At 48.8% G+C, this 26,875-nt stretch overlaps 1 protein-coding gene across 3 annotated transcripts in view; it reads right to left on the bottom strand.

Moving 5' to 3' along the window:
• Positions 1-694: 694 nt before the first annotated feature.
• Positions 695-26,875, bottom strand: part of PMF1 (polyamine modulated factor 1) — a 29,216-nt gene continuing 3,035 nt past the window's right edge. Inside the window, exons 2-5 of one of the 3 annotated variants that reach the window (XM_025357492.1) lie at positions 10,200-10,305; positions 8,922-9,022; positions 6,172-6,371; positions 695-1,188 (exon numbers count right to left, since the gene is read on the bottom strand). In XM_025357492.1, coding sequence (XP_025213277.1) covers positions 1,139-1,188; positions 6,172-6,371; positions 8,922-9,022; positions 10,200-10,305 — 457 coding nt within the window. In that variant the 3' untranslated portion in view covers positions 695-1,138. The remainder of the gene's footprint in view (positions 1,189-6,171; positions 6,372-8,921; positions 9,023-10,199; positions 10,306-26,875) is intronic. The other 2 variants (XM_025357484.1, XM_025357502.1) reach the window with 2 other exon arrangements.

Below are 26,875 nucleotides of genomic sequence, written 5' to 3'. Positions count from 1 at the left end.
CCTCAGCCTCTCGAGTAGCTGGGATTAGAGGCACGTTCTAATGCCCAGCTAATTTTTTTTTTGAGATGGAGTGTCACTCTTGTTGCCCAGGCTGGAGTGCAGTGGCGCAATCTTGGCTCACTGCAACCTCCACCTCCTGGATTCAAGTGACTCTCCTGCCTCAGCCCCCCGAGTAGCTAGGATTACAGGCACACGCCACCATGTCTGGCTAATTTTATATTTTTAGTAGATATGGGGTTTCACCATTTAGCCAGGCTGGTCTCGAACTCCTGACCTCAGGTGATCTGCCCACCTCAGCCTCCCAAAGTGCTAGGATTACAGGCATGAGCCACTGCACCTGGCCTAATTTTGTATTTTTAGTAGAGACAGGGTTTCACCATGTTGGCCAGGCTGGTCTCGAACTCCTGACCTCAGGTGATTCACTTTGGGCCTCCCAAAGTGCTGGGATTACAGGCATGAGCCACCGCGCCCGGCCGTAATGATTCTTGGAGGGTGCCAAGAGTGACACCTCCTTGGCAGCTCATCCTATCCACAGGGAACCCAGGGGTCCTGGTTTTTGTACAAGGGGCTCTGCTGCTCTCCGCACATGGTCTGGTAAGCCCCTTGCCAACCCACCCCCGCCTGGAGGCTCCCAGAGGACCATGACTGAAGACTTGGCCCAAGAGAGGCCAGGCAGAGGAAGCATCCTCACAGATTACAGTGTAGTGGAGGAAGTTTATTTACGGATGTGGGGAGAACATGGTAAAGGCCCCTGGGCTGGGCAGCAAGGGGGCAATCAGTGGAGATTGAAAACAGATTCTCCAAGCCAGGCCCAGGGAAAAGGGCTCAGGAACCAGGAGGAGTGGGGCGGAGGGGCAAAGCTGACCTGAACCTAAAGAAGAGAGAACATGGCCAAGAATTATCCAGGTAGAAGAAACAGAGGAATCTAAAGGGGGTGTATGTCCAACCCCAAGGGTACCCCAAAGGCACAGTGGCAATGAGGCTTTCTCTGGCCTAGTCCTCCAGCAAATTCCATCACTGCTGAGGGACTGGGCACCATTTCAGCTGTTCTCAGAGGCAGGCCGCCCAGGCCAGGCACGCTGGCCACAAGCTCTTGACCTTGACTGCCCTCTGCTTCTGGGCCTGGCGGTCTCCTCACTCAGGCTCCCTCAGCACAGCAACCAGCTCTCTCTGTTCTCTGTGTAGAGCCTGAAATCAATGGGAGACAACAGACAAACTGGGATCTGAGAAAACCCAAATCCTTGCCCTCCACTGTCCCTGACTCCAGGCCTGGGGTTTCCCCCAGGACAATATGGATGGAGTCTGTGGCTTAAGTCATGGCCCTGCAGAGCACGTTAGGATGAAGACACATTAGAAAGTCTGCACCATTCGGCAAGTATTTATAGCAAGCTGGGTTCTGTGACCACCTAGGCTGGGCATCCCCGGAGCAGAGCCCATCTTCAGCAAGGGTCCCCAAAGTGGTCCTTCAATCCTCTGACCTCAACAGAGCTTTCTGGCGAGAAACTTTCTTGAATTAAATAAACTTTCAGTTGAGTTACAGACATGGAAATTGCCCACGTCAAACAACATGAAGGTCTGTAGCTGGAATAGGTGGGGCATGGCTTTAAGAGCAGAGGGCTTTGTCCCTCTTAGGATAGCACTGTATCCCAGAGCTGGTGAGGCCCTGGGATCATTATCCAGCCAATTTGGAAGCCAGGACCCAGAGACAGGAGTGACGCATGGCCTCATGGTGACTGAGTGGTGATGGTGGAGCAGCGCCTTGCCTGAGGACTCAGCAGGGGGCCCTGGGAGTGCCCGAGACACAACTTGGAGTTGTGCCCTGCAAGATGGCACCAGGCTTAGGGTGGGGGCCTTGGTCACTACCACTTTTGTGCCTGCTGCCCGGTCCCGCAGGCCAGTCTGTGACGTGGGGAGAGCAGAGGGAGTGGGGACAGTAGGGAGCAGAGCGGCTGCCAGCCTTCCACTTGCCACCGCCTCCTGGCCAGGGCCCTTCCTAAGCTGTGGCAGGGCCTTCAGGCTGCAGCTAACTGGTATTGGGAAGAGAAGACCAGGGAGATCCGGGAGCCATAAATTTGGGGACCTGTAACCCTCAGGAATATGAGGGTTTGCCCCAGGAAGGGGCTGTCAAGTGGCTGTAAGTCGATGTCAATTGGATGCTGACATGATGGATGGAGGGAGTTCGACAGAGATGCCGCCACTTGAGCCCTACCAGAAAGCTTCTCTTGGAAATGCACTTTGAGCCCATAGGAAAATCTGTCTCATCGAGGTGCAGCCGAGCTGCTACCTGTGCCATCCAGCTTGATCCTCTTCTTCTCCTTTCTTTACCCAACGTGGCCCCAAGTAACGTCAGGCCACTTTCAAAAGTTAAGTTCACCCTCAAAGGACACACAATTGTGGCATGGAGGATATGTGTTAGATGTGTGAAGGCTCTACAAATCATTCTAATATACATATTATTCAAATATCAGGCAATGGCAGATAGTCAAAATAATCCTGAGCACAAAGAACAAAGCTGGAGGCATCACACTACCTGATTTCAAATTGTACAAGGCTATAGTAACCAAAACAGCACTGGTACTGTTATAAGAACAGACACATAAATAAATAAATAAATAAATAGGAACAAACACATAACCAACAGCATAACAGAATACAGACTCAGGGCCGGGCGCGGTGGCTCAAGCCTGTAATCCCTGCACTTTGGGAGGCCGAGACGGGCGGATCATGAGGTCAGGAGATCGAGACCATCCTGGCTAACGTGGTGAAACCCTGTCTCTACTAAAAAATACAAAAAACTAGCTGGGCGCAGTGGCGGGTGCCTGTAGTCCCGGCTACTCGGGAGGCTGAGGCAGGAGAATCGCTTGAACCCGGGAGGTGGAGCTTGCAGTGAGCTGAGATCTGGCCACTGCACTCCGGCCTGGGCGACAGAGCGAGACTCCGTCTCAAAAAAAAAAAAAAAAAAAAACAGAATACAGACTCAGAAATAAATCCATATACTTATGGCCAACTGTCAGCAAAGGCGTCAAGAACATACAATGGGTAATTTCAGCACTTTGGGAGGCTGTGGCAGGTGGATCACCTGAGGCCAGAAGTTTGAGCCCAGCCTGGCCAACATGGTGAAACCCCGTCTCTACTAAAAATACAAAAATTAACCAGCCATGACAGCACGTACCTGTAATCCCAGCTACTCGGGAGGCTGAGGCAGGAGAATCATTTGAACTCGGGAGGCAGAGGTTTGCAGTGAACCAAGATCATGCCACTGCACTCCAGCCTGGGCAATAGAGCAAGACTGTCTCAAAAAAAAAAAGTTAAAATAGAACATTTTTGGGGCCGGGTGTGGTGGCTCACGTCTGTAATCCCAGCACGTTGTGAGGCTGAGGTGGGTGAATTGCTTGAGCCCAGGAGTTTGAGACCAGCCTGGCCAACATGGTGAAACCCCATCTCCACTAAAAATACAAAATTTAGCTGGATGTGGCAGCTCACGCCTGGAATCCCAGCTACTCAGGAGGCTGAGGCATGAGAATGGCTTGAACCTGGGAAGTGGAGGTTGCAGTGAGCTGAGATCGTGCCACTGCACTTCAGTCTGGGCAACAGAGTGAGACTCTGCCTCAAAAAACAAACGCCAGGTACGGTGGCTCACACCTGTAATCCCAGCACTTTGGGAGGCCAAGGTGGGTGGATCATTTGAGGTCAGAAGTTCAAGACCAGCTTGGCCAACATGGTGAGACCCCATCTCTACTAAAAATACAGAAATTAGCTGGGTGTGGTGGCAGGTTCCTGTAATCCCAGCTACTCAGGAGGCTTAGATAGGAGAATCACTGAACCCGTGAGGCAGAGGTTGCAGTGAGCCACAACTACACCACTGCACTCCAGTCTGGGAGACAGGGCGAGACTCCGTCTCAAAAAAAACCAAAAACCAAAAAACAAAACACAATGAGATATCACCTTAACCCAGTTAAAATGGCTACTTTTTAAAAATTTTTTTATTTTTTGGAGACAGGGTTTTGCTCTGTCACCCAGGCTGGAGTGCAATGGCATAATCATGGCTCACTGCAGCTTCAATCTCTCAGGCTCAGGTGATCCTCCTGCCTCAGCCGCACAAGTAGCTGGGACTGCAGGTGTGCACCAACATGCCTGGCTATTATTATTATTATTATTATTATTATTATTGAGATGGGGTCTCCCAATGTTGCCTAGGCTGGTCTTGAACTCCCGGGCTCAAATGATCCTCCCTCCTCAGCCTCCCAATGTGCTAGGATTACAGGCCACTGCACCCAGCCTAGAATGGCTATTATTACCTTTTTTTTTTTTTTTTTTTGAGACAGACCCTGACTCTGTCACCCAGGCTGGAGTGCAATGGCATGGTCTCAGTTCACTGCAACCTCTGCCTCTTGGGTTTAAACGATTGATCCCACCTCAGTCTCCTGAGTAGCTGGGACTACAGGTGCCCGCCACCACGCCCGGCTAATTTTCGTATTTTTAGTAGAGACAGGGTTTCACCATGTTGGCCAGGCTGGTCTCGAACTCCTGACCTTGTGATCCGCTCATCTCGGCCTTCCAAAATGCTGGGATTACAGGCATGAGCCGCCACGCCTGGGCTACAATGGCTATTATTAAAAAGACAGGCTGGAGGTGGTGGCTCACACCTGTAATCCCAGCACTTTGGGAGGCCGAGGCGGGTGGATCACAAGGTCAAGAGTTCGAGACCAGGCCGGGCGCGGTGGCTCATGCCTGTAATCCCAGCACTTTGGGAGGCCGAGGCGGGCGGATCACAAGGTCAGGAGATCGAGACCACGGTGAAACCCCGTCTCTACTAAAAATACAAAAAATTAGCCGGGCGCGGTGGTGGGCACCTGTAGTCCCAGCTACTCAGAAGGCTGAGGCAGGAGAATGGCGTGAACCCGGGAGGCAGAGCTTGCAGTGAGCCGAGATCGCGCCACTGCACTCCAGCCTGGGCGACAGAGCGAGACTCCGTCTCAAAAAAAAAAAAAAAAGAGTTCGAGACCATCCTGGCCAACGTGGTGAAACCCTGTCTCTACTAAAAATACAAAAAGTAGCTGGGCGTGGTGGCGGGCGCCTGTAGTCCCAGCTATTCGGGAGGCTGAGGTGGGAGGAGCGCTTTAACCCAGGAGGCAGAGGTTGCAGTGAGGTGAGATCGTGCCACCGTACTCCAGCCTGGACGACAGAGCAAGACTCCGTCTCAGGAAAAAAAAAAGAAAAAAATAACATGCTAGTGAGGATGCAGATAAAAGTTGATCTCATAAAGGTAAAGAATGATAGTTAACAGAGGCTGGGGGAAGGGGTGGGGGATGAAGAGAGGTAGTTTAATGGTATAAACTTATAGTTAGGCAAAAGGTGTAAATTCTATTGTTCAACAATAGAGTAAGGTAACTATAGTTAACGACAACGTACTCCATATTTCAAAGTTGCTAAGAGCCTTGTACGGTGATGAGCACATGTAATCCCAGCTATTCAGGAGGCTGAGACAGGAAGACTGCTTGAGGCCAGGAGTTCAAGACTGGCCTGGGCAATATAGCAAGACCCCCATCTCAGAACAAAACCAAAACCAAAGTAGTTAGAATAGAGGTCTTGAACTGCTCCCAACACATAGAAATGATAAATCCTCAACGTGATGAACACCTCAAATACCCTGACTTGATCACTGCACGTTCTATGCATGTAGCAAAGTATCACATGTACTTCTTAAATATGTAAAATATGATGTATCAAATTTAAAAAATACTATCGCATCCTCCGTTCTTGTTCTCTACCCACCCCGCTACCACATACCCGGTTTAGAATGTATGTATCTATGTTGGGCAGTGGACACATGGAGCAGTAGAACCACCACCAGGTTTTAACTCCAAATCTGTTGTGGAGGTGCTGTTACCTTGGGTGAGTCACCTGCCCTCTCTGGGCCTGTGTCCTCACCTGCTCCATCAGGGGAACACATGCCTGTGCCTGGTGGAGGATCTGGGGGAGAAAACTGTCTGCTGAGGCTGGCAGAGACTTCTGCACACGCCCAAGGGGAGGCAATGCATGGCCGTTCCCCAGGGGGCAAGCTCTCCTACTCCCTGTGGGGGTCCCTTGTGTTGGAATGGAGGAAGCCACCAATTTGCGGATCTCAGAGGGCCCATCAGAGATGGAAGAGGAAGAGGCAGGCTGGGACACTGACCTGCCAGGCCTGCTGCCGGGCCTGGACCTGTAGCTGCAGCTCCTCCACCTGCCTCCGCCCTGCCAGGACGGCATCTGCCAGCTGCTGGTTCTCAGCCTCCTGTTTCTGCACGTGGCGCCGCAGGGTGTCCCGTTGCTGCAGGAAGTAGGGTGCCATGACGCTGTGCAGATCCTTCTCTGGGATCCCGCTGGGGCGCCTGGAGGGCCACATGGGGCACAAGGAATAAGGGAGACGGAAGGCCCTTGTGGAAGAGGGTTCGGTTTCCAAGCCCACTCGGTGACATGCCCACCTTGTCCCAAGTTGGGCTGGCTTCCCAGGTCTCTCCCATGGTCTCTCACCTCCCAAGACCTGTTCCTCATAGGAATGCTCACTTCCTGTCCCTGGGTTTCAATGTTTAGGGGTCTACCTCTCCCCCTTCTCACTTCAGCCCCTATCTTAGCCTTCCCGACCATACCCCACATTCCCCTCCTCTCCTCCACATACACTCCCCCATCCAGAACCCTCAGGGTCACTTTCTAGCCCCTGCCTCTGTCCTTGTGCCCACTGCCTGGCTGGTGCTTCCGGTCCATCAGACTGTGAGTTGGAGAGGTTGGGGGTGGCTCCTGACGGAGGGCCCAGACTGTGGGAGACCCCCATAAGTGCTGGCTGCTCTGGGAAGATAAGGAAAGTCAAGTCTGAGGAGGCAAGATGACACAAGAGGTGGGTGGAAGGCACTGTGAGTTCTTTAAAAATTCTTTTTCAGGCCGGGCGCGGTGGCTCACGCCTGTAATCCCAGCACTTTGGGAGGCCAAGGCAGAAGGATCACGAGGTCAGGAGATCGAGACCATCCTGGCTAACAGTGAAAGCCCATCTCTACCAGAAAAACAAAAAATTAGCTGAGCGAGGTGGCGGGCGCCTGTAGTCCCAGCTACTTGGGAGGCTGAGGCAGGAGAATGGTGTGAACCTGAGGTGGAGCTTTCAGTGAGCCGAGATCACGCTGCTGCACTCCAGCCTGGGAGACAAGCAAGACTCCGTCTCAAAAAAAATAAAAATAAAAAAAATGTTTTTCAATGGCCGGGCGCGGTAGCTCATGCCTGTAATCTCAGCACTTTAGGAGGCCAAGGCAGGTGGGTCACCTGAGGTGGGGTGTTTGGGACCAGCCTGGCCAACATGGCGAAACCCTGTCTCTACAAAAAATACAAAAATTAGCCAGGCGTGGTGGCGGGCGCCTGTAATCCCAGCTACTCAGGAAGCTGAGGCAGGAGAATTGCTTGGACCTGGGAGGCTAAGGTTGCAGCGAGCTGAGATGGCACTGCTGTACTCTAGCCTGGCCTGGGCAACAAAGTGAGACTCCATCTCAAAAAAATAAAATAAAATAAAATTCTTTTTCAGTTGTGAAACTTAATTCCCTTAAGTATTAAGGTCACAGAGCATTTTTAAAAGTTGGAAATTACCAAAAAGATTTCTACTCCCTCTGGCCTAGGATTCTAAGGGAGGGAGGGTTGCGGGAGGCAGGGGCTCAGCTGCTGGGGTCTTGTTGGCCCCTGCTCTCCACTGCTCATCCCAGGCCCCACTTCTCCACGTTACACTTGGTGTACCAGGTGGCCAGCTGCTGCTGAAACGTCAGCTCCAGGAGAGCAGATATTTGGTCTGTCTTATTCACTGCTAAATTTCTGGCATCTAAAACAGTACCAAAGCCGGGCGTGGTGGTTCACACCTTTAATCCCAGCACTTTGGGAGGCTGAGGCAGGAGGATCACCTGAGATCAGGAGTTCAAGATCAGCCTGGCCAACATGGTGAAAACCCGTCTCTACTAAAAATACAAAAATTAGCCAGGCGTGGTGGTGAGCGCCTGTAATCCCAGCTACTCAGGAGGCTGAAGCAGGAGAATTGCTTGAACTCAGGAGACGGAGGTTGCAATGAGACAAGATCACACCACTGTACTCCAACCTGGGTGACACAGCAAGACTCCGTCTCAAAAAAATAAAATAAAATAGTATCAAGCATATAGTAGGTGCTCCCTAACCTGTTGAACGAACAAATGTATAAAAACCAGTTGCCCCACCAGCCTCATCTACACCTATAAGATGTACATGGTGATTCCAAACCTCACAATTCTGCCTCCTACTCCCCCACCCTCCCTTTCTCCCACAGGCCCAACAGGCCCTAAAATGAGCTCTCTCAGGAAGGCTTCTTCGGTCTGGCCTCAGACTACTTCCCTCCCTAATCCCCTGAACAACATGGCTTACCTGGGGCTCTCCTCCCCTGAAGGGAACTGTGCGATACAACAGCTTTCGGTTACTGTTTGGTGTCTGTCTGCTCTACTTGTCCCTGTCAAAAGGTTCTCTCTCAGAGGCAACAAGCCCAGAATCTCATGGATATGGTGGACACGGGGTCAGCCTTTTAAAAGCTTTTTTGGAGACAGGGTCTCACTATATTGCCCAGGCTGTTTCTGAACTCTTGAACTCCTGGTCTCAAGTGATCCTCCCACCTCAGCCCCCTGAATAACTGGGATTACGGCATGAGTCACCACTCCCTGCTTGGGTCAGTTTTAAAGTCTCCTTCAAGAAGCTGAATTGGCCAGGTGTTGTAGCTCAAGCTTGTAATCCCAGCACTTCGGGAGGTCAAGGCGGGAGGACAGCTTAAGGCCAGGAGTTTGTGACCAACTTGGCCAACATAGTGAGACCCTGACTCTAGAAATAAAAAAAAAAAAAGCTTAATTGCTGCCTCTTTCCTGTGCCTTCTCACCTCCCCTCCCCACTCTTACCAGGCTGGCTCTTTGCGGTCTTTGCCTTCTTCCACAATTTTATCCAAGGCATTCAAGACGGCTTCCAGGTTCCCCTCCTCTTTGATGTCAGAGATTTCCTCCTGAAGAGAAAGGAGGAAAGAGCTGTAATGACACGAGACGAGCTCATGGCAAAAATATGCTAAATTGCTAACAGCACTTGGTAAGATTTTGGCTAATTTCTGTTCTAGGTCTTTATGCTTTCCCTAACATTCCAACTTTTCTACATGTGGCTTGAAATTAAGAAAATAGGCTGGGCGCCGTGGCTCACGCCTGTAATCCCAGCACTTTGGGAGGGCCAAGGTGGGTGGATCACTTGAGGCCAGGAGTTCGAGACCAGCCTGGCTAACATAGTGAAATCCTGTCTCTACAAAAAAAAAAAAAATTAGCTGGGCATGGTGGCACTCGCCTGTCATCCCAGCTACTCGGGAGGCTAAGGCACAAGAATCACCTGAACCCGGGAGGCGGAAGTTGTAGTGAGTTGAGATCACGCCACTGCACTATAGCCTGGGCAACAGAGTGAGACTCTGCCTCAAAAAAAACAAACAAAAATAATTAAGGAAATAAAATATAAAGTGGGAAAAATGTTTTATTTATTTTTATTTAAAAAATCTTTTTAGCTAGGTGTGGTGGTGCACATCTGCAGTCCCAGTGACTCAATCTGAAGTAGGAGGATTGTTTGAGCCTGGGAGGCAGAGGCTGCAGTGAGCCGAGATCACGTCACTGCACTCCAGCCTGAGTGACAGAGCTAGACCCTGTCTCAAAAAGAAAGAAAAAAATTAAAATTTTGGGCCACTATACCGGCCTGAAGTGGGAAATATTTAAAAAGAGTCTGTAGGCTGATAGTTCATGTAATCCCAGCACTTTGGGAAGCCAAGGTGGGAGGATCGCTTGAGCCCAGAGTTTGAGGCTGCAGGGAGCTGTGATTATGCCACTATACTCAAGCCTGGGTGACAGAGCAAGATCTTGACTTAAAAAAAAAAAGACCCCATCAGCCCTTGCTGAGTTTGCATGGTCTAGAGGGCAGGCAACATAAAACATGTAATTACATTACAGGACAGTGAGCAAAGGCTGCATCTAAGATACCTGCATCATTTGGAAGGGAGAGATGATGGATGCTGCAGCCTGCCGGGCACCCAGGACAGCTCTAGGGGGCTGAGGAGACAGAGGGGTAGAGGGTGGGGCCGCTGCCCTCAGCAGACTGACAATCTGGAGATAGAACCCAAGTCAACAGCACCTGCCGGGCTTCCTGCCACTCACCCGGATAGAAGTCTGCAACTGAGCTATAAACTTGTCATAGATTCGCTGTGTGACGTCAGGCTGCAACTGGTAGAAGCGCTTATAGCAGTCAGTGAATCTCTGGTAGCTGGTGGGAAGGAGAGAAGCAAAGGTGGGGAGGGCCAAGCACGTAGCCGGCCATCAGCCTGCCTGGGCACCTCCGCTTCACATTACAGGACTCTGAGCTCTGTCCACTTCATGGCCCTGGTTAAAGGCAGAGGATGCAAATCTCTTATCTAAGCACGAGTCATTGAAGCACGAGTTCAACGCCATCAATGCCCCATCAGCATCCCCACTCCCTCTTAGGAGAGCCCCAGGTGAGTTTAAGTGTTTATCCCTTAAAGATTACTCCCCACTCCTTCCACAGTTTCTAACAAGCTCTCAGGTGAGGCTGATGGTGCTGGTCTGGGGAGCCACACTTTGAGAGCCTCTGGTCATTCCAGTGCCCTGAAGGACTTGGATTAGGACAGGGCATGTGACGTCTGAGAAAGACTGGCTTACTCCTAAAAAGAGCCACATAGAAAGCATCTGATGCTCTCTCTGAAGGACATTACTATATCCAGGTGATGCTCTTTGGCAACCATAGGGGCCCTGGCCTGAGGGCAGAGTTTACACCAACCTGCAGCCACTCTACTTTGGGGCTTCTTGTTACACGAGGTAATATATTTCTCTTATTGTTGAAGCCTGATTTTCTTTCCTTTGTTTTTCTTGAAGCAGTCTCACTCTGTCGCCCAGGCTGGAGTGCAGTGGCATGATCTTGGCTCATTGCAAATTCCGCCTCCTGGGTTCAAGCGATTCTCCAGCCTCAGCCTCCCAAGTAGCTGGGATTACAGGTGCCCGCCACCACGCCTGGCTAATTTTTGTATTTTGAGTACAGACAGGGTTTTGCCATGTTGGCCAGGCTGGTCTCGAACTCCTGCCCTCAGGTGATCCACCCGCCTCGGCCTCCCAAAGTCCTAAGATTACAAGTGTGAGCCAGTGCCCCGCCTGAAGCCTGATTTTCTACTTTTCTTTTTGAGACAGGATCTCATTCCATCACCCAGGCTGGAGTGCAGTGACATAATCCGAGCTCACTGCAACCTCCAACTCCAACTCCTGGGCTCAAGGGATCCTCTTGCCTCAGCATCCTGAGTAGCTAGGACTACAGGTGTCACCATCATGACCAGCTAATTCTTTTATTTTTATATTTTTGTAGAGTTGGGGTCTCACTGTGTTGCCCAGACTGGTCTCAAAAAACTGCTGGGCTCAAGTAATCCTCCTGCCTCAGCCCCGAAAAGTGCTGGGAGTCTAGGGGTGAGCCATCATGCCCCGCCAAGCCTGATTTTAAATCAGGTCTCTGCCACTAGCAGCTGAGAGCTCCTCACTGCTCAATCCTTTGCAGCTGGAAGTATCCAGTATATTCCCAATGGCTTATTCCTCTTGGACAGAGAAACTCAAGTTAAATGAACTCTTTTGGCTTTTTTTCTCCCTCCCCCTTGTTTCCTCCCTCTCCCTTGCCTGTGTCTCTCTGTCCACTCTCTCAGGCCCTTCCCCTTCAACAAATATTCACTGAGTGTCTGCTATATGCTGATCGCCCACCAGGAACTGGGTATTCGGGGTGGATAAGACTGACACGGCCCTCCCAGAGCTTCCAGTAGAGAAGGAGAGATGGCAGAAATGCGGAAACTCACATGCAAGTGATAATCATCTCTTGTGGAGAATGTTTTAAAAGAAAAAGGCCAGAGTTATAGGGCTAACAGTGTATTCTAAGGACCTTCTTTAAATTGGGAGCGGGTGTGGTCGGATGAAGCAGTGTTCGAGTGACTTGCAGAAAGCACCTGAGCCAAGGAAGATCTTCAAATACACAAAAGCTCACACTGATGCCGTACTATAGGTCAGGATGCTCCTCGGCTGTGAGGATCAGGCTGGCGGGTCACTGGGCAAACAGGGCATTAGGGCCCTGATGCCCAATGCAAAGCCCCACCCCCAGCCAGGGAGTCACTGCTGGGTCCTCCCTTTCTCATAGCTCTTTAAGCCTCCTCACCAAACCCGCCCCCAAACAATGTTTTTGGAAACAGGTGAAGACTACAAGCAGTGCTGTACTGGAGCCAGCTCACAGTGGCCTGCAAAAGAGAACTGCCAAATTTTCAGGAACTCTGGGCCAAGTGTTAAACACAGCCATTATTAAGAATTAAATTACATTAACTAACAATAAATTAACTTTAAAAACAAAGGTCCTAGGCGCAGTGGCTCATGCCTGTAATCCCAGCACTTTGGGAGGCAGAGACCGGTGGATCGCCTGAGGTTGGGAGTTTGAGACCAGCCTGACCAACATGGAGAAACAAAAAATTAGCCGGGTGTGGTGATGCACGCCGGTAATCCCAGCTACTCGGGAGGCTCAGGCAGGAGAATTGCTTGAACCCGGGAGGTAGAGGTTGCGGTGAGCCGAGATCACGCCATTGCTCTGCAGCCTGGGCAACAAGAGCGACACTCCGTCTCGAAAAACAAAAAACAAAACAAAACAAAGGTCCTAAAGACTCCAAACATACCACTTCCTAATCATTCTACCACCTTTTACTCTGCTCTTGAGGTAATTCGTATATATTGCTTCTGTCCGTGGAAATACTGGATCAAGGTATGCTGCTGCCCAGCTCTTCTCAACTTTGTGTATAGTGATGCCATGTTGGTAGCTTACAAGTATCTACACCTTGGAAATTGGCAAACACTGCAAACAGGGGCTCTCTTTTCAGAGAACTGGTTGTAAGCAACTACCAGTACACTTCTGGGTTACAGTGGCAGTCTCTCACCTTTTCAGTGGTACACATTCCATGTGAGTACACTTTGGAAGCTAAGCTTAGGTACCTAAAAAACAATACGGTAGGCCGGGCACAGTGGCTCACGCCTGTAATCCTAGCACTTTCAGAGGCCAACGTGGGCGAATCATGAGGTCAGGAGAGGGAGACCATCCTGGCTAACACGGTGAAACTTCATCTCTACTAAAAATACAAAAAATTAGCTGGGCATGGTGGCACATGCCTGTAATCCCAGCTACTCGGGAGGCTGAGGCAGGAGAATCACTTGAACCTGGGAGGCGGAGGTTGCAGTGAGCCAAGATTGTGCCACTGCACTCCAGCCTGGGCGACAGAGCAAGACTCCGTCTCAAAAAACAAAACAAAAACAAAAACAATACTGTACACAGAATAGATGATGGACATTCCTTCAACCCTCAGCAGACTCCCAGACATCTTGTCTTGCTGCTGGCCTGACTAGCCACGCAGTCTGTGGCTACCAGAAGGAACGCGGAGGAACACAGGATGCCTGACCAAGCAGGGCTGGAATTGAAACCGGGTAATTGTGGCTTAAAACAGGTTTGGCTTAGACATGGGAGATCCTGTTCCTCCACCCAACTTACTTAGCAGGCGGAGGGTCTGAGCTGGACGCATCTCTCTTCAGCTCAGGCAGCTGACAGCGGATAGGGCCCAGGGCAGGGGTGAAGCAAACTGACCACCAGTGCTGCCTGTGACTTGTTCTGAGTTCTCCTTTATGGTATGATAATTCAGTGAAAGTGAAGGACCACAGAAACACACACACTCATACACAGATGCAAGATGAAATATACGCTAACAGGACAATGTGGCTTAACCAAGGAGAAAGGCAGCCAGATTGGTGCCGATGTCAGTGAGTACAGGAAGAAGGCGTTTTTCTTGAGAGCCAATGCAGAATTCGGACTGTTTTGAATGCCCTTGTGGATTTTCTGAAAAATATACTCAGGGAGAAGCAGGAAAGTGACACATTAAAAAAAAAAAAAAAAAAAAAAAATTCGCTGGGTGCAGTGGCTCACGCCTGTAATTCCAGCATTTTGGGAGGCGGAGGTGAGCAGATCACCTGAGGTCAGGAGTTCGAGACCAGCCTGACCAACATGATGAAACCCTATCTTTACTAAAAATACAAAATTAGCTGGGCGTGGTAGTGCATGTCTGTAATCCCAGCTACTTAGGAGGCTGAGACAGGAGAATCACTTGAACCCGGGGGGCAGAGGTTGCAGTGAGCTGAGATCATGCCATTGCACCCTAGTCTGGGCAACAAGAGCGAAACTCCGTTTCAAAAAGAAAAACAAAACATGGTCAGGTGCAGTGGCTCACGCCTGTAATCCCAGCATTTTGTGAGGCTGAGGCAGGAGGATCACTTGAGTCCAGGAGTTGGAGACCAGCCTGGGCAACATAGCAAGACCCTGTCTCAATAAAAAAAATTTAAGGCCGGGCGCAGTGGCTCATGCCTGTTATTCCAGCACTTTGGGAGGCTGAGGCAGGGGGATCACCTGAGGTCGGGAGTTCGAGACCAGCTAACCAATATAGAGAAACCCCATCTCTACTAAAAATACAAAAAAATGAGCCAGGCATGGTAGTAGGCACCTGTAATCCCAGCTACTCAGGAGACTGAGCCGAAATCATGCCACTGCACTCCAGCCTGGGCGACAGAGCAAGATGGTCTCAAAATAAAATTAAAATAAAATAAAATAAAATAAAATATAAAATAAATAAAATAAAATAAAATAAAATAAATTTAAAAGAAGTTTTAAATCTCGGCTCACTGCAACTGCCGCCTCCTAGGTTCAAGTAATTCTCGTGGCTCAGCTTCCCAAGTAGCTGGGATTACAGGTGCCTACCACCACACCCAGCTAATTTTTGTCTTTTTAGTAAAGACAGGGTTTCACCATGTTGGCCAGGCTGGTCTTGAATTCCCAATCTCAGGTGATCCACCCACCTTGGCTTCCCAAAGTGCTGGGATTACAGGCGTAAGCCATTGAGCCTGGCCAAAACATTTTTTAAAATTCTTGACTATTTGCCCCAAGTGTCAAATTTTATCTTCTTACGCAAATTATAATATCCTTGTGGACAGGGATGCCTTCTGCAATGCTGCTGGGATCTCCAGGGTGCCCACAACCATGTTAGATGCACAGCAGCATGTAAGACACTCTAGACTGGGTGACTGGGGCTAAGGTAAGGCCTGGGCTGCCCACCACGGACCCCAGGATCCCAGGACCTGAAAAGCTTGGGAAGAGGAGTCCTCCTTCAGGAGCCTCCTTTGCAACCTCTCTGTCAAGGCTCCTCTTCACCCCATGATGGGACAGTCTCTTGGCCCTGGCATCCAAGAGTACATAAGAGGTCACCTAGTACCCAGTGCATACTGGGTAACTTTATCGGCTCTCTGGAGAGATTGCCTGTCATTTTCCCTGGGTTCAAATCCTATCTCTACCACTCATCAGCTAGTGACCTCGGACAACTTCTTTACCTCTATAAGCCTCAGTTTCCTCCTCTGTCAAATGGGGATAATAACTATCTAGGTCTCACAAAATTACTGTGCAGATTAAGTGAAGTAAAATATACAAAGTCCTCAGTATGGTGCCCAGCACATTGAAATGCTTCATGTTAGCTACAATTATTCTCACTAATCTCAAAATAACAGTCCTCACTGCCCTTCAGAAGTACCGAAGTCAGTAACTTGGCTTCCCAGAGATGGGAAGTCTCCTCCCCGGTGGAAGGCAGGTGCTAGTGAATGAGGCTTGTGTGCAATTGCTTGTGCAGAAACCAACCCAGCAGGGGTACGAACCAGCTGTCAGGATTTGTCCCCACCAGACAGAAAAGGCCAAATTGTGGCCCCCAAAAGGCTAAATTTATCAGAAATGAAAGTAACTTTTAAAAACCACATTTACTGAGTTTCAAAACTGAGATGACGATATTAACTGATTTTAACCTGTTATTTTTTCTCGGGAGGCCAAGGCAGGAGGATCACTTGAGCCGAGGAGTTTGACATCAGCCTGGGCAACATAATGAGACCCTGTCTCCACAAAAAAATTTTTTAAATAAAAATAAAAAAATTAGCTGGGCACAGTGGCTCATGCCTGTGATCCCAGTGCTTTGGGAGGCCGAAGTTGGGGGGGATCACTTGAGGTCAGGAGCTCCAGACCAGCCTGGCCAACATGGTGAAACCCCATCTCTACTAAAAATACAAAAATTAACCAGGTGTGGTGGTACATGCCTGTAATCTCAGCTACTTGGGAGGCTGAGGCAGAAGAATCGCTTGAACTCGGGAGGTAGAGATTGCAGTGAGCAGAGATTATGCTGCTGCACTCCAGCCTGGGCGACAGAGTGAGACCTCACCTCAAAAAAATAACAAATATTTAAAATATTTATTTAAAAAATATTTAAATACATTTGACTTCAAAATATTTAAGCACAGAATCAGGCCCTGGTCATTTGTCAATCTGTTGGTTTACATACGCAGATAAATTGTGCAGGACAGCATGGAAAGACAAAAGAGGGTAACACAATATCACGGTGTACACAGTGCTAAGAGAGCCAAAAAAGGAGCCAGGACTTGCCTTCTTTCCCTGTGGTAACCGCCCAACGGAAGGCGTGTTTCACAGGTTGTCCACCAGAGGGCAGGTGGGGACCAGCACTTCCGTCCCAATGAAGGAGTGGAGAGCGGGGAAGGCTGAGAACAAAACAAATAGAAGCTGGGGACGCAAAGGCAGAATGGTACAATGGACTTTGCAGACTCGGTGGGGGGTGGGGGTGAGGGATAAAAGACTACACATTGGGTACAGTGTACACTGCTCGGGTGATGGGTGCATCAAAATCTCAGAAATCACCACTAAAGAACTTATCCATGTAACCAACCACCACTTGTTCCCCAAAAAACTATTGAAATTTAAAAAATTAAAAGGCCGGGCACTGTGGCTCACGCCTGTAATCCCAGCACTTTGGGAGGGCCGAGGCGGGCGGATCACAAGGTCAGGAGATCGAGACCACGGTGAAACCCCGTCTCTACTAAAAATACAAAAAATTAGCCGGGCACGGTGGCGGACGCCTGTAGTCCCAGCTACTCAGGAGGCTGAGGCAGGAGAATGGCGTGAACCCGGGAGGCAGAGCTTGCAGTGAGCCAAGATCGCGCCACTGCACTCCAGCCTGGGCGACAGAGTGAGACTCCGTCTCAAAAAAAAAAAAAAAAAAGCTGAGGACTGGAGTGACAGAAATTCTTGCTCTTCATCCCCTATTCACTATACAGCTGTCCATTTCATTAAGAAATGTTTCTCATCTGGGCGTGGTGGCTCATGCCTGTAATCTCAGTACTTTGGGAGGCTGAGGTGGGCAGATCACCTGAGGTCAGGAGTTCGAGACCAGCCTGGCCAACATGGCAAAACCCCATCCCTACTAAAAATACAAAAATTAGCAGGGCGCGGTGGCAGGCGCCTGTAATCCCAGCTACTCGGGAGGCTGAGGCAGGAGAATCGCTTTAACCTAGGAGGCGGAGGTTGCAGGGAGCCAAGATCACACCACTGCACTCCAGCCTGGGCAACAGAGTGAGACTTTCACTCAAAAAGGAAAAAAAAAAAAAATTCTCCATTCAGTCTTTTTCTCTCTCCACTTTCTGGTCCTGTGTACACTGGGAAGCCCCAGGACTGAGAAAGGGAGAGGAGGAAAGAAGAAAGGGATAAATGTTTCTTAATGAAAATAAGAGGAAAGTCTCCAGGCCAGTGATTCAAGATGAATGGTTGTATTAAAAGGTTATCCTTTAAAAATTAGTCTTCTGACAGGTACAAAGTTACAATTAGATAGGAGGAATAGGTTCTGGTGTTGTACAGTAGAGTGACTACGGTTAATAGTAAAATATTGCATATTACCAAATAGCTAGAAGAGAGGCTTTTGAAGGTTCTCACCACAAGAAATGATAAATCCATGAGATTACATGCTAATTACCCTGATTGGATCATTATATAACATAGATATGTACCCTATAAATATGTACAATTACAATGTGTCAATTAAAAAGACTTAAAGTCAATCCTAATTATATCTTTAGGTTATTTGGTCTCTTGGACTAACTTAACCTTTCATTGTTTAGCTTCTTCCTTTGAAAACTGCTGGAAAACTTCAAAAACCTGAAATTGGGATACTTTTCCTGAGAAAGATGGAAAAAACTTTGTGGTTTGATAAATATTAGCATGAAAATAAAAAATACCAGCAGGATAATTGTATTCATTTAATAGACACTTACTGAGCACCGACCAGGTACCAGGCCAAGCTTCGTGGTACAAACCCAAAGATGAGACAGTACAATTCCTGCTGTCAAAGGGATTGCTGATCAGCCTTCAGGAAAATGAGTATGAAAGAGCATGGGGTCTTAGCAGGGGCTCGGGAAAGGCTCCCTAGAGGAAGCAATGTCAGAGAGAGAAGCAGGAGCTGGCCACGGGACAGGAGAAGAGCAGCATGGAGTAAGCTCAGGGAGTGTAGCTGAAGGGCGGGGTGTGTGTGTGTGTGTGTGTGCACGAGCACCTATGTGCATGTGTGTGAAGATGCAGTAATAACAGGAAACTGAGAACTTATTAGTGCCAGGCCCCGTTCTATGCACTCTACATAACTCATTGAATCCTTACTATGAATGACCCTATGAGAGGGGATTCTATTATCATCACCCTCATTTTTCAGATGAGGAAGTTGAGGCAGAGAGAAGCTTGCCCAGGGTCACACAACCAGCATATGATGGAGCCAGTTAGGACTCAATCCAGGCCATATGGCCATGTTGGCTTCCACGCAGGGCCAGACAAAGAGTCTGGAGTGTGGATGTATCATGACCGGAGGAGCTAGAAAAGGGACTGAAGTAGAGATGTGATATGAACAGATCTACACCTTAGGATGCGCACTCAGCTGCTGTGTGAGGGTGGATTCAGGAAGCACAGCTGAGACAACGGCAGCCCGGAGCAAGGCAGAAACAGTGGGGACAGAAAGAGGTGGATGGTCTGGAAATATACGGAGGGAAAGTATGAGCATGCCAGGCCTGGAGCCACACACCACAGTTTGATGACTCATGCCCACCCTTCAGAAACAAATCACCACCAGTAGCAGGCATCACCGGCACATTCAAAGAGGGTGAGATATTTCCAGGGCATTTATAGTCAGAACAGTTTACATATTAAACCACTCTTTTTCCTGTGACAAACTATTTCCTATAAACACCAACAGTCTTTGGCACTAGTTTAAAACTCTGAGTTCATTACAAATGCAATTCGCTTTCTTTTCTTGGTCACTGCCAGACGTAGACTTTAAGTCACTTTATACATCTTACCCTGTGCGGCATATCCCAGGTCAGAAGACTGGACCACAAGGACATCTCTAAGTATGGCATCTAAGAACTCAAGAACTGTCGCCAGACATGGTGGCTCTCGCCTGTAATCCCAGCACTTTGGGAGGCTGAGGCGGGCGGATCACCTGAGGTCAGGAGTTTGAGACCAGCCTGGCTAACATGGTGAAACCCCGTCTCTACTAAAAATACCAAAATTAGCCTGGCATGGTGGCGGGTGCCTGTAATCCCAGCTAATCAGGAGGCTGAGGCAGGAGAATCACTTGAACCCAGGAGGCGGAGGTTGCAGTGAGCAGAGATTGCACCACTGCACTCCAGCCTGGGTGACAGAGTGGGACTCCGTCTCAAAAAAAAAAAAAAAAAAAAAAAAAAGGCCAGGTGCAGCAGCTCACGCCTGTAATCCCAGAACTTTGGGAGGGCGAGGCAGGCAGATCACAAGGTCAGGAGTTAGAGACCAACCTGGCCAATATGGTGAAACCCCATCTCTAATAAAAATACAAAAATTAGCTGGGCGTGGCGGTGTGCGCCTGTAGTCCTAGCTACTCTGGAGGCTGAGGCAGGAGAATCGCTTGAACCCGGGAGATGGAGGTTGCAGTGAGCCAAGAGCGTGCCACTGCACTCCAGCCTGGGTGACACAGCGAGACTCCATCTCAAACAAAACAAAACAACTGTCAAACACCTCTTGCTCCCTTAGCCCCCACAAACCAACACATGCGGCACAGCTGCCAGGGTGCTGGAAGCACCTATAGCAGACCCAGCTTCTCTCTGAATAGTACTAACTGGTCCTCAATCTGAGCCCCACTAACGATGCCTCTAACCAACTGCCTCTCTTGGTGGGTCGTGGTTTGTAACAAAACACAAAAAGGAAGCACCCCTTCTGCTTGCTTTAGCTCAAGAGGAGAAGAGTTTTCAGATGGCTCAGGAGGCCATGGGGACAGAAAAGAACCCTTCATTTCCAGAGACCTAGGCAGAGGTTACAAAGGGTAGGCTCCAACAGGGCCATGTTTCTCTGCTCTGAAGCCCGAGAGAACATACTGGGGAGTCTCTCCCTCGGCCAAGATAATGAAAGAAAGATAGCTTAAAGGAAGACAGCAGGGTGTGAATCCACGGGATCTGAAGCCCATCGTGGCTGACCATCTTTCAGTCTTTTCAGGTGCATCATATAATGCACTCTCTCACTCAAACTGACATTTATGTGGAAAATATGCTGAATTGTGGGGAAAATCTAGCTATTCGTTATCCTTTTGGATAACGAACACGTGAATAAACTCACATTAACCATGTTCAGACTCCTGTCCCAGGTGTAAGTACTTCATTCTTGGGACTGAGGACTTTAAAGGCTTTTAACTTAATGGCTTGGGACTGGAGAAAAGTCAAGTATTTGCATACATCTTAAAAGTCTGTATTTGGCTGGGAGCAGTGGCTCACGCCTGTAGTCCCAGAACTTTGGGAGGCTGTGGCGGGCGGATCACCTGAGGTCAAGAGTTTGAGACCAGCCTGACCAACATGGAGAAACCCCATCTCTACTGAAAATACAAAATTAGCCGGGTGTGGTGGTGCATGCCTGTAATCCTGGCTACTCGGGAGGCTGAGGCATGATAATCGCTTGAACCTGGGAGGTGGAGGTTGTGGTGAGCCGAGATCACGTCATTGCATTCCAGTCTGGGCAACGAGAGCAAAACTCATCTCAAAAAAAAAAAAAAAAATCTGTATTCATATATGACACTTACTGAGCCCTTTCTCTGTGGAAACCAGCTGAGAGTAAGCTCCTATTTAATCAAATGAGGAGAAGGATGTTCTAGTGAGGAGAAGCAGCAGTGGGAAGACAAGATGGCAGGGGTGAAGGCAGGGGGCAGTACTCAGTGCAGAAGAGCTTCCGTGCCCATGTGTGTGTCTGCACTGGCACTCAGGTGTGCATGCGCTGTACCCTCAGGGCCCTGACTTGGGGCTGGTGAGATGGGAAGGAATGGCCTTGCACGCCGTGCTAAGGAGCTGCATTAATTCTGGAAGCAACCCTGACCAAATAAACATTTTAAGCAGGAGAAGGGGATCAAATCTGAGCTGTAGACTGGAGGGAGGGCACAAGACTGAAGCTGGAGGGCCAGTTTGGAGGCAGGTGCAAGAGCCCAGTGAGAGACAGTCACGGCCTGAATTCAGAAAGTGTCAGCAAGGATGGAAAGGAGGAGTCCGAGGCTAGAGAGGCTGGAGCCAACAGGGGTGGGCAGCTGAATGGAAGTGAAAGTGATGGACGTGCCAACGAGGACTCTCAAATCTTTAGCCTAGAGAATGGATAGTGGTGATTCCTTCAACCAAATCAGGGATCACAGTAAGGGAAGAGGTGGAAAAGAAATCCTGTTCCCATGCTGAGGTGATGATTCTGTGGGACACCAAGTGAAGATTTGTAGTAGTAGGAGATAGAGGTCTGAAACTCAGGGGAGATATTGCTTGGGATTCTCCATTTATCTAAAACTATGTACTGAATGTCTCCTGTATGCCAGGCACCGTGATGAGTAAAGAATACAGAATGATGAACAAGACAGACGAGATTCTGCCCTCAAGGACTTTAGGTTTTATGTAGGGGAGATTGACCGCAAATAAGTAAACAAGCAGACAACAGAACAGCAGACTGCAATATGTGCTATGAAGGAATAAATAACTGGTGTCTATCATGACAAATAACCAGGGGAGCAAGGTGGCCTTACAGAGGGTCAGGGAAGAGATGGATGAAGACCATTCTTGGCAGAGCAAACAGCAAGTACAGATGCCAAGGCAGGAAAGCACTTGAAGTTCCAGGCAATGAGGAGGTCAGTATGGCTGAGTATGAGTGCAGCGGGGCACAAGAGGTAGGCAGGGCCTGGAAGCCCTGGTGAGGAGCAACGGACAGTCACCAAAGGCTTTCAGTAGCAGCGAGACATCAGATGGGAGAGGCGGGTGAAAGTAAGGAGAGGGCAACGTTCACATGTTTAAAGGACAGGAGAAGAGGAGCCTGGGAAGGAGCAGCTAGTCAGGTAAAGGGGCAGAGAATGATGTCAGAAGCCAAGGGAGAAATCTGAAGAACAGAGGAGTGGTTGACAATGTCCAAGGCTACAAGGAAAGCAAGTATGTTAATATTTTAAAAATATATATCCAGCTGGGCGCAGTGGCTCATGCCTGTAATCCCAGCACTTTGGGAGGCTGAGGCAGGTGGATCACCTGACGTTAGGAGTTCAAGATCAGCCTGGCTAACACAGTGAAACCCCATCTCTACTAAAAATACAAAAATTAGCTGGGCGTGGTGGTGGGCACCTATAATCCCAGCTACTCAGGAGGCTGAGGAGAATCGTTTGAACCCAGGAGATGGAGGTTGCCGTGAGCCGAGATCACGCCACTGCACTCCAGTCTGAGCAACAAGAGTGAAACTCCGTCTGAAAAAAAATAAAATACACACACACACACACACACATGCACACATATATATGTACATATCTCCAAAGTATTTAGCAACAAAGAGGTGATTAATAACGCTGAAAGGGGTAGTTGTAAAGGAAGGGTGGCGGAAAGCCCCATGATGAGGAAAACTTGGAGACAGGCCGGGCGCAGGGGTTCACACCTATAACATCAGCCCTTTAGGAGGCTGAGGCGGGAGGATTGGGCAGTTGGATCCTAGAAGTTGGAGACCAGCCTGGGCAATGCAGTAAGACCCCATTTATACAAAAAAATTAAAACAAAAATATTAAAAAATTAGCCAGGTGAGGTGGTGCATGCCTGTAGTCTCAGCTACTCAGGAGGCTGAGGCAGGAGGATCACTTGCACCCAGGAGTTCAAGACCAGCATGGGCAACATTTCAAAACCCCATTTCTACAAAAAATACAAAAATTAGCTGGGTGTGGTACTGTGTTCCTACAGTCCCAGCTACTTGGGAGGCTGAGGTGGAAGGATCACCTGAGTCGGGGAGGCGGAGGTTGCAGTGAGCTGTGATAGTGCCACTGCACTCTGGTCTGGGCGACAGAGCATGACCCAGTCTCAAAGAGAAAAATAAAATTAGCTGAGTGTGGTGATACACACGTGCAGTCCCAGCTACTTGGGAGGCTATGCTGGGAGGATCACTTGAGCCCAGGAGGTTTAGACTACAGTGAGCCATGATTGTGCCACTGTACTCCAAACTGGGCAACAGAGCAAAACCCTGTCTCTAAATAAATAAAGAGAAAAGATGGGACTTGCTGGACCAAACATAAGGTTTCCTACAAGGGCCTGGTTTTAAGAACCCACATGCGCTGGCAGAGACAGGCAGATTGGTGGGGCAGGAGAAAGACTCAGGGACATAGTGGGCCCAGAGCTGGCCATTTGGTAAGGTGGCTCCATCAAGCAATGGAGATGAGCTGTGTAGCTGATGGTATTTGGGAAAGTTAGAAAAATAAGGCTGGCTTGAGATGATCACTTTATACCTTAATCCAGCCAGAAGAAAGATTTAAAGAGTGGAATGATGAAACAGCTAACAGAAGAAAACACTGGAGATTATCTTTGTGACCTAGATGTGGGCACAGTCTTCATAAAAAAGACCCCAGGGGTCAGGCATGGTGGCTCACACCTGTAATCCCAGCATTTTGGGAGGCTGAGGCGTGCAGATCACCTGAGGTCAGGAGTTTGAGACTAGCCTGGCCAAAATGGTGAAACCTCAGTCTCTACTAAAAATATAAAAATTAGCCAGGCATGGTGGTAGGCACCTGTAGTCCCAGCTACTTGGGAGGCTGAGGCATGATAATTGCTTGAACCTGGTAGGAGAAGGCTACAGTGAGCCAAGATCACACCACTGCACTCCAGCCTGGGTGACAGAGCGAGACTCCGTCTCAAAAAAATAAAAATAAAAATAAAAAAACAAACAAGACCCCAAAAGCACAAATCATAAGGTGAAAAAAAAAATGAATGGAAGTAATTACATGAAAATTAGGATTAAAAAAATAAATGGATTAGGCAATATCTGGTTTTTGTTCTTGCTGTTGTTTTTTGAGATGGAGTCTCGCTCTGTCACCCAGGCTGCAATGCAGTGGCACAATCTCAGCTCACTGCAACCTCCGCCTCCCAGGGTCAAGCAATTCTCCTGCCTCAGCCTCCTGAGTAGCTGGGACTACAGGTGCACGCCACCACGCCTGGCTAATTTTTTTGTATTTTTAGTAGAGATGGGGTTTTACCATGTTGGCCAAGATGGTCTCAATCTCTTGACCTCATGATCCACCCACCTCAGCCTCCCAAAGTGCTGGTGATTACAAGTGCGAGCCACCTCGCCTGGCCTATATCTGGCATTTTTTAAATGGCTCTTTGAGTTAGTCAAGAGGCTGAGAAAAGGAGTCAGGAGGATCCATACAGCTCATAAAGGGTCTGCAGGGATAACTGCATTTCTCTTCTGTGTCATCCTCTTAGGGGAAAATGGAAACAGTTAAAATGTGTGCTGCTTTTTATTTAATTGAAGACTTCTGCTCCTCAAAGGACACCATCAACAAAGTTATCACCCAATAGACAGATAAGATATCTCCTTCTATACTAGCAACTCTAGCAAATCAACAAGATAAAAACTCCCATTTTTAAAAAGGTCTGAAAATCAAAGGCTGGAGGAAATGAGCAGGCAGTTCTCAGAAGAGGAAGCTGAAATGACTAAGTACATGAAGAAATGCCCAAACCTACCAGGAATCAGGGACACACAAATTAAAACAAGATACCCCTTTCACACTTGGCAGAATGACAAATATTAGAATGGTAAAAACCCAGTGATGGTGAGGAGGTGGCAGACAAGAACAGCTTTTCTGGAAAGTAATCTGATGGAACACAGGTAGGTATAAACTCTGGGATCTAGTGATCCCTCTCCCAGTTATATGTCTCAGAGAAATTCTAGCACTAGCTCCTGAGGAAATGTACAAGGATATTCACCCTGGAATAATTTATGGATGAGGAGCTGATAGGAAATGGGCAAGTGGGGGATGCATATCAAGGACTGACAGGCAGCACTAAGAAGCTATGAACCATGCGCACCTTTAGAACATGGTGGCCGGGCGCGGTGGCTCAAGCCTGTAATCCCAGCACTTTGGGAGGCCCAGACGGGCGGATCACGAGGTCAGGAGATCGAGACCATCCTGGCTAACACAGTGAAACCCCGTCTCTACTAAAAAATACAAAAAACTAGCCGGACGAGGTGGCGGGCGCCTGTAGTCCCAGCTGCTCGGGAGGCTGAAGCAGGAGAATGGCGTGAACCCGGGAGGCGCAGCTTGCAGTGAGCTGAGATCCGGCCACTGCACACCAGCCTGGGCGACAGAGCGAGACTCCGTCTCAAAAAATAAAAAATAAAAAAAATAGAACATGGTTAGATTTTTTTTTTTTTTTTTTTTTTTTTTTGAGGTGGAGACTCGCTCTGTTGCCCAGGCTGGAGTGCAATGGTGCAATCTCAGCTCACTGCAAGCTCCCCGCCTCCTAGGTTAAGTGATTCTTCTGCCTCAGCCTCCCAAATAGCTGAGATTACTGGTGGGCGTCATGACACCCAGCTAATTTTTGTATTTTTAGTAGAGATGGGGTTTCACCATGTTGGCTAGGCTGGTCTCGAATTCCTGACCTCAAGTGATTCGCCCACCTCGGCCTCCCAAAGTGCTGGGATTACAAGCATGAGCCACCATACCTGGCCTGACAAGGTTAGATCTTGAAAACAATGTTGTTGAGTAAAAAATGGCATATGTAGCACAGTATCATTCATATAAATTTAAAACATAGACAAAAATATAACATATTTTACAAGCATACATCAAATGCCACTTCTTTACCCTCCTCCTCACCCTGACTCCTCTTCCCCATTGCTCTCTATTCCTTTAACTGATTTTATTTTATTTATTTTTTTGAGACAGAGTCTCACTCTGCTGCCCAGGCTAAAGTGCAATGGCACGATCTTGGCTCACTGCAACCTCCGCTTACCAGGTTCAAGCAATTCTCCTGCTTCAGCCTTCCAAGTAGCAGGGATTATAGGCATGCGCCACTAGGCCCGACTAATTTTTGTATTTGTAGTAGAGATGGGGTTTCACTATGTTGGCCAGGCTGGTCTCGCTTCTGACCTCAAGTGATCCACCCACCTCCGCCTCTCAAAGTGCTGGGATTACAGGTGTGAGCCACTGTGCCAGGCTCAATTTTATTTTATTTTATTTTATTTTTTTTTTTTTTATTTTTATTTTTTTTTTTTGAGACGGAGTCTCGCTCTGTCACCCAGGCTGGAGTGCAGTGGCCGGATCTCAGCTCACTGCAAGCTCCGCCTCCCGGGTTCACGCCATTCTCCGGCCTCAGCCTCCCAAGTAGCTGGGACTACAGGTGCCCGCCACCTCGCCCGGCTAGTTTTTTGTATTTAATAGAGACGGGGTTTCACCGTGTTTGCCAGGATGGTCTCGATCTCCTGACCTCGTGATCCGCCCGTCTCGGCCTCCCAAAGTGCTGGGATTACAGGCTTGAGCCACCGCGCCCGGCTATTTTTTTTTAACAGTACTAGAATGTCTACTCCATGAAGATTGGAACCTTGTCCATCTTGATCACTA

This window comes from Theropithecus gelada, chromosome 1, assembly GCF_003255815.1.
Source record: "Theropithecus gelada isolate Dixy chromosome 1, Tgel_1.0, whole genome shotgun sequence".
Classification (NCBI taxonomy): Eukaryota; Metazoa; Chordata; class Mammalia; order Primates; family Cercopithecidae; genus Theropithecus; species Theropithecus gelada.
This window is presented reverse-complemented; position numbering and strand designations above follow the sequence as displayed.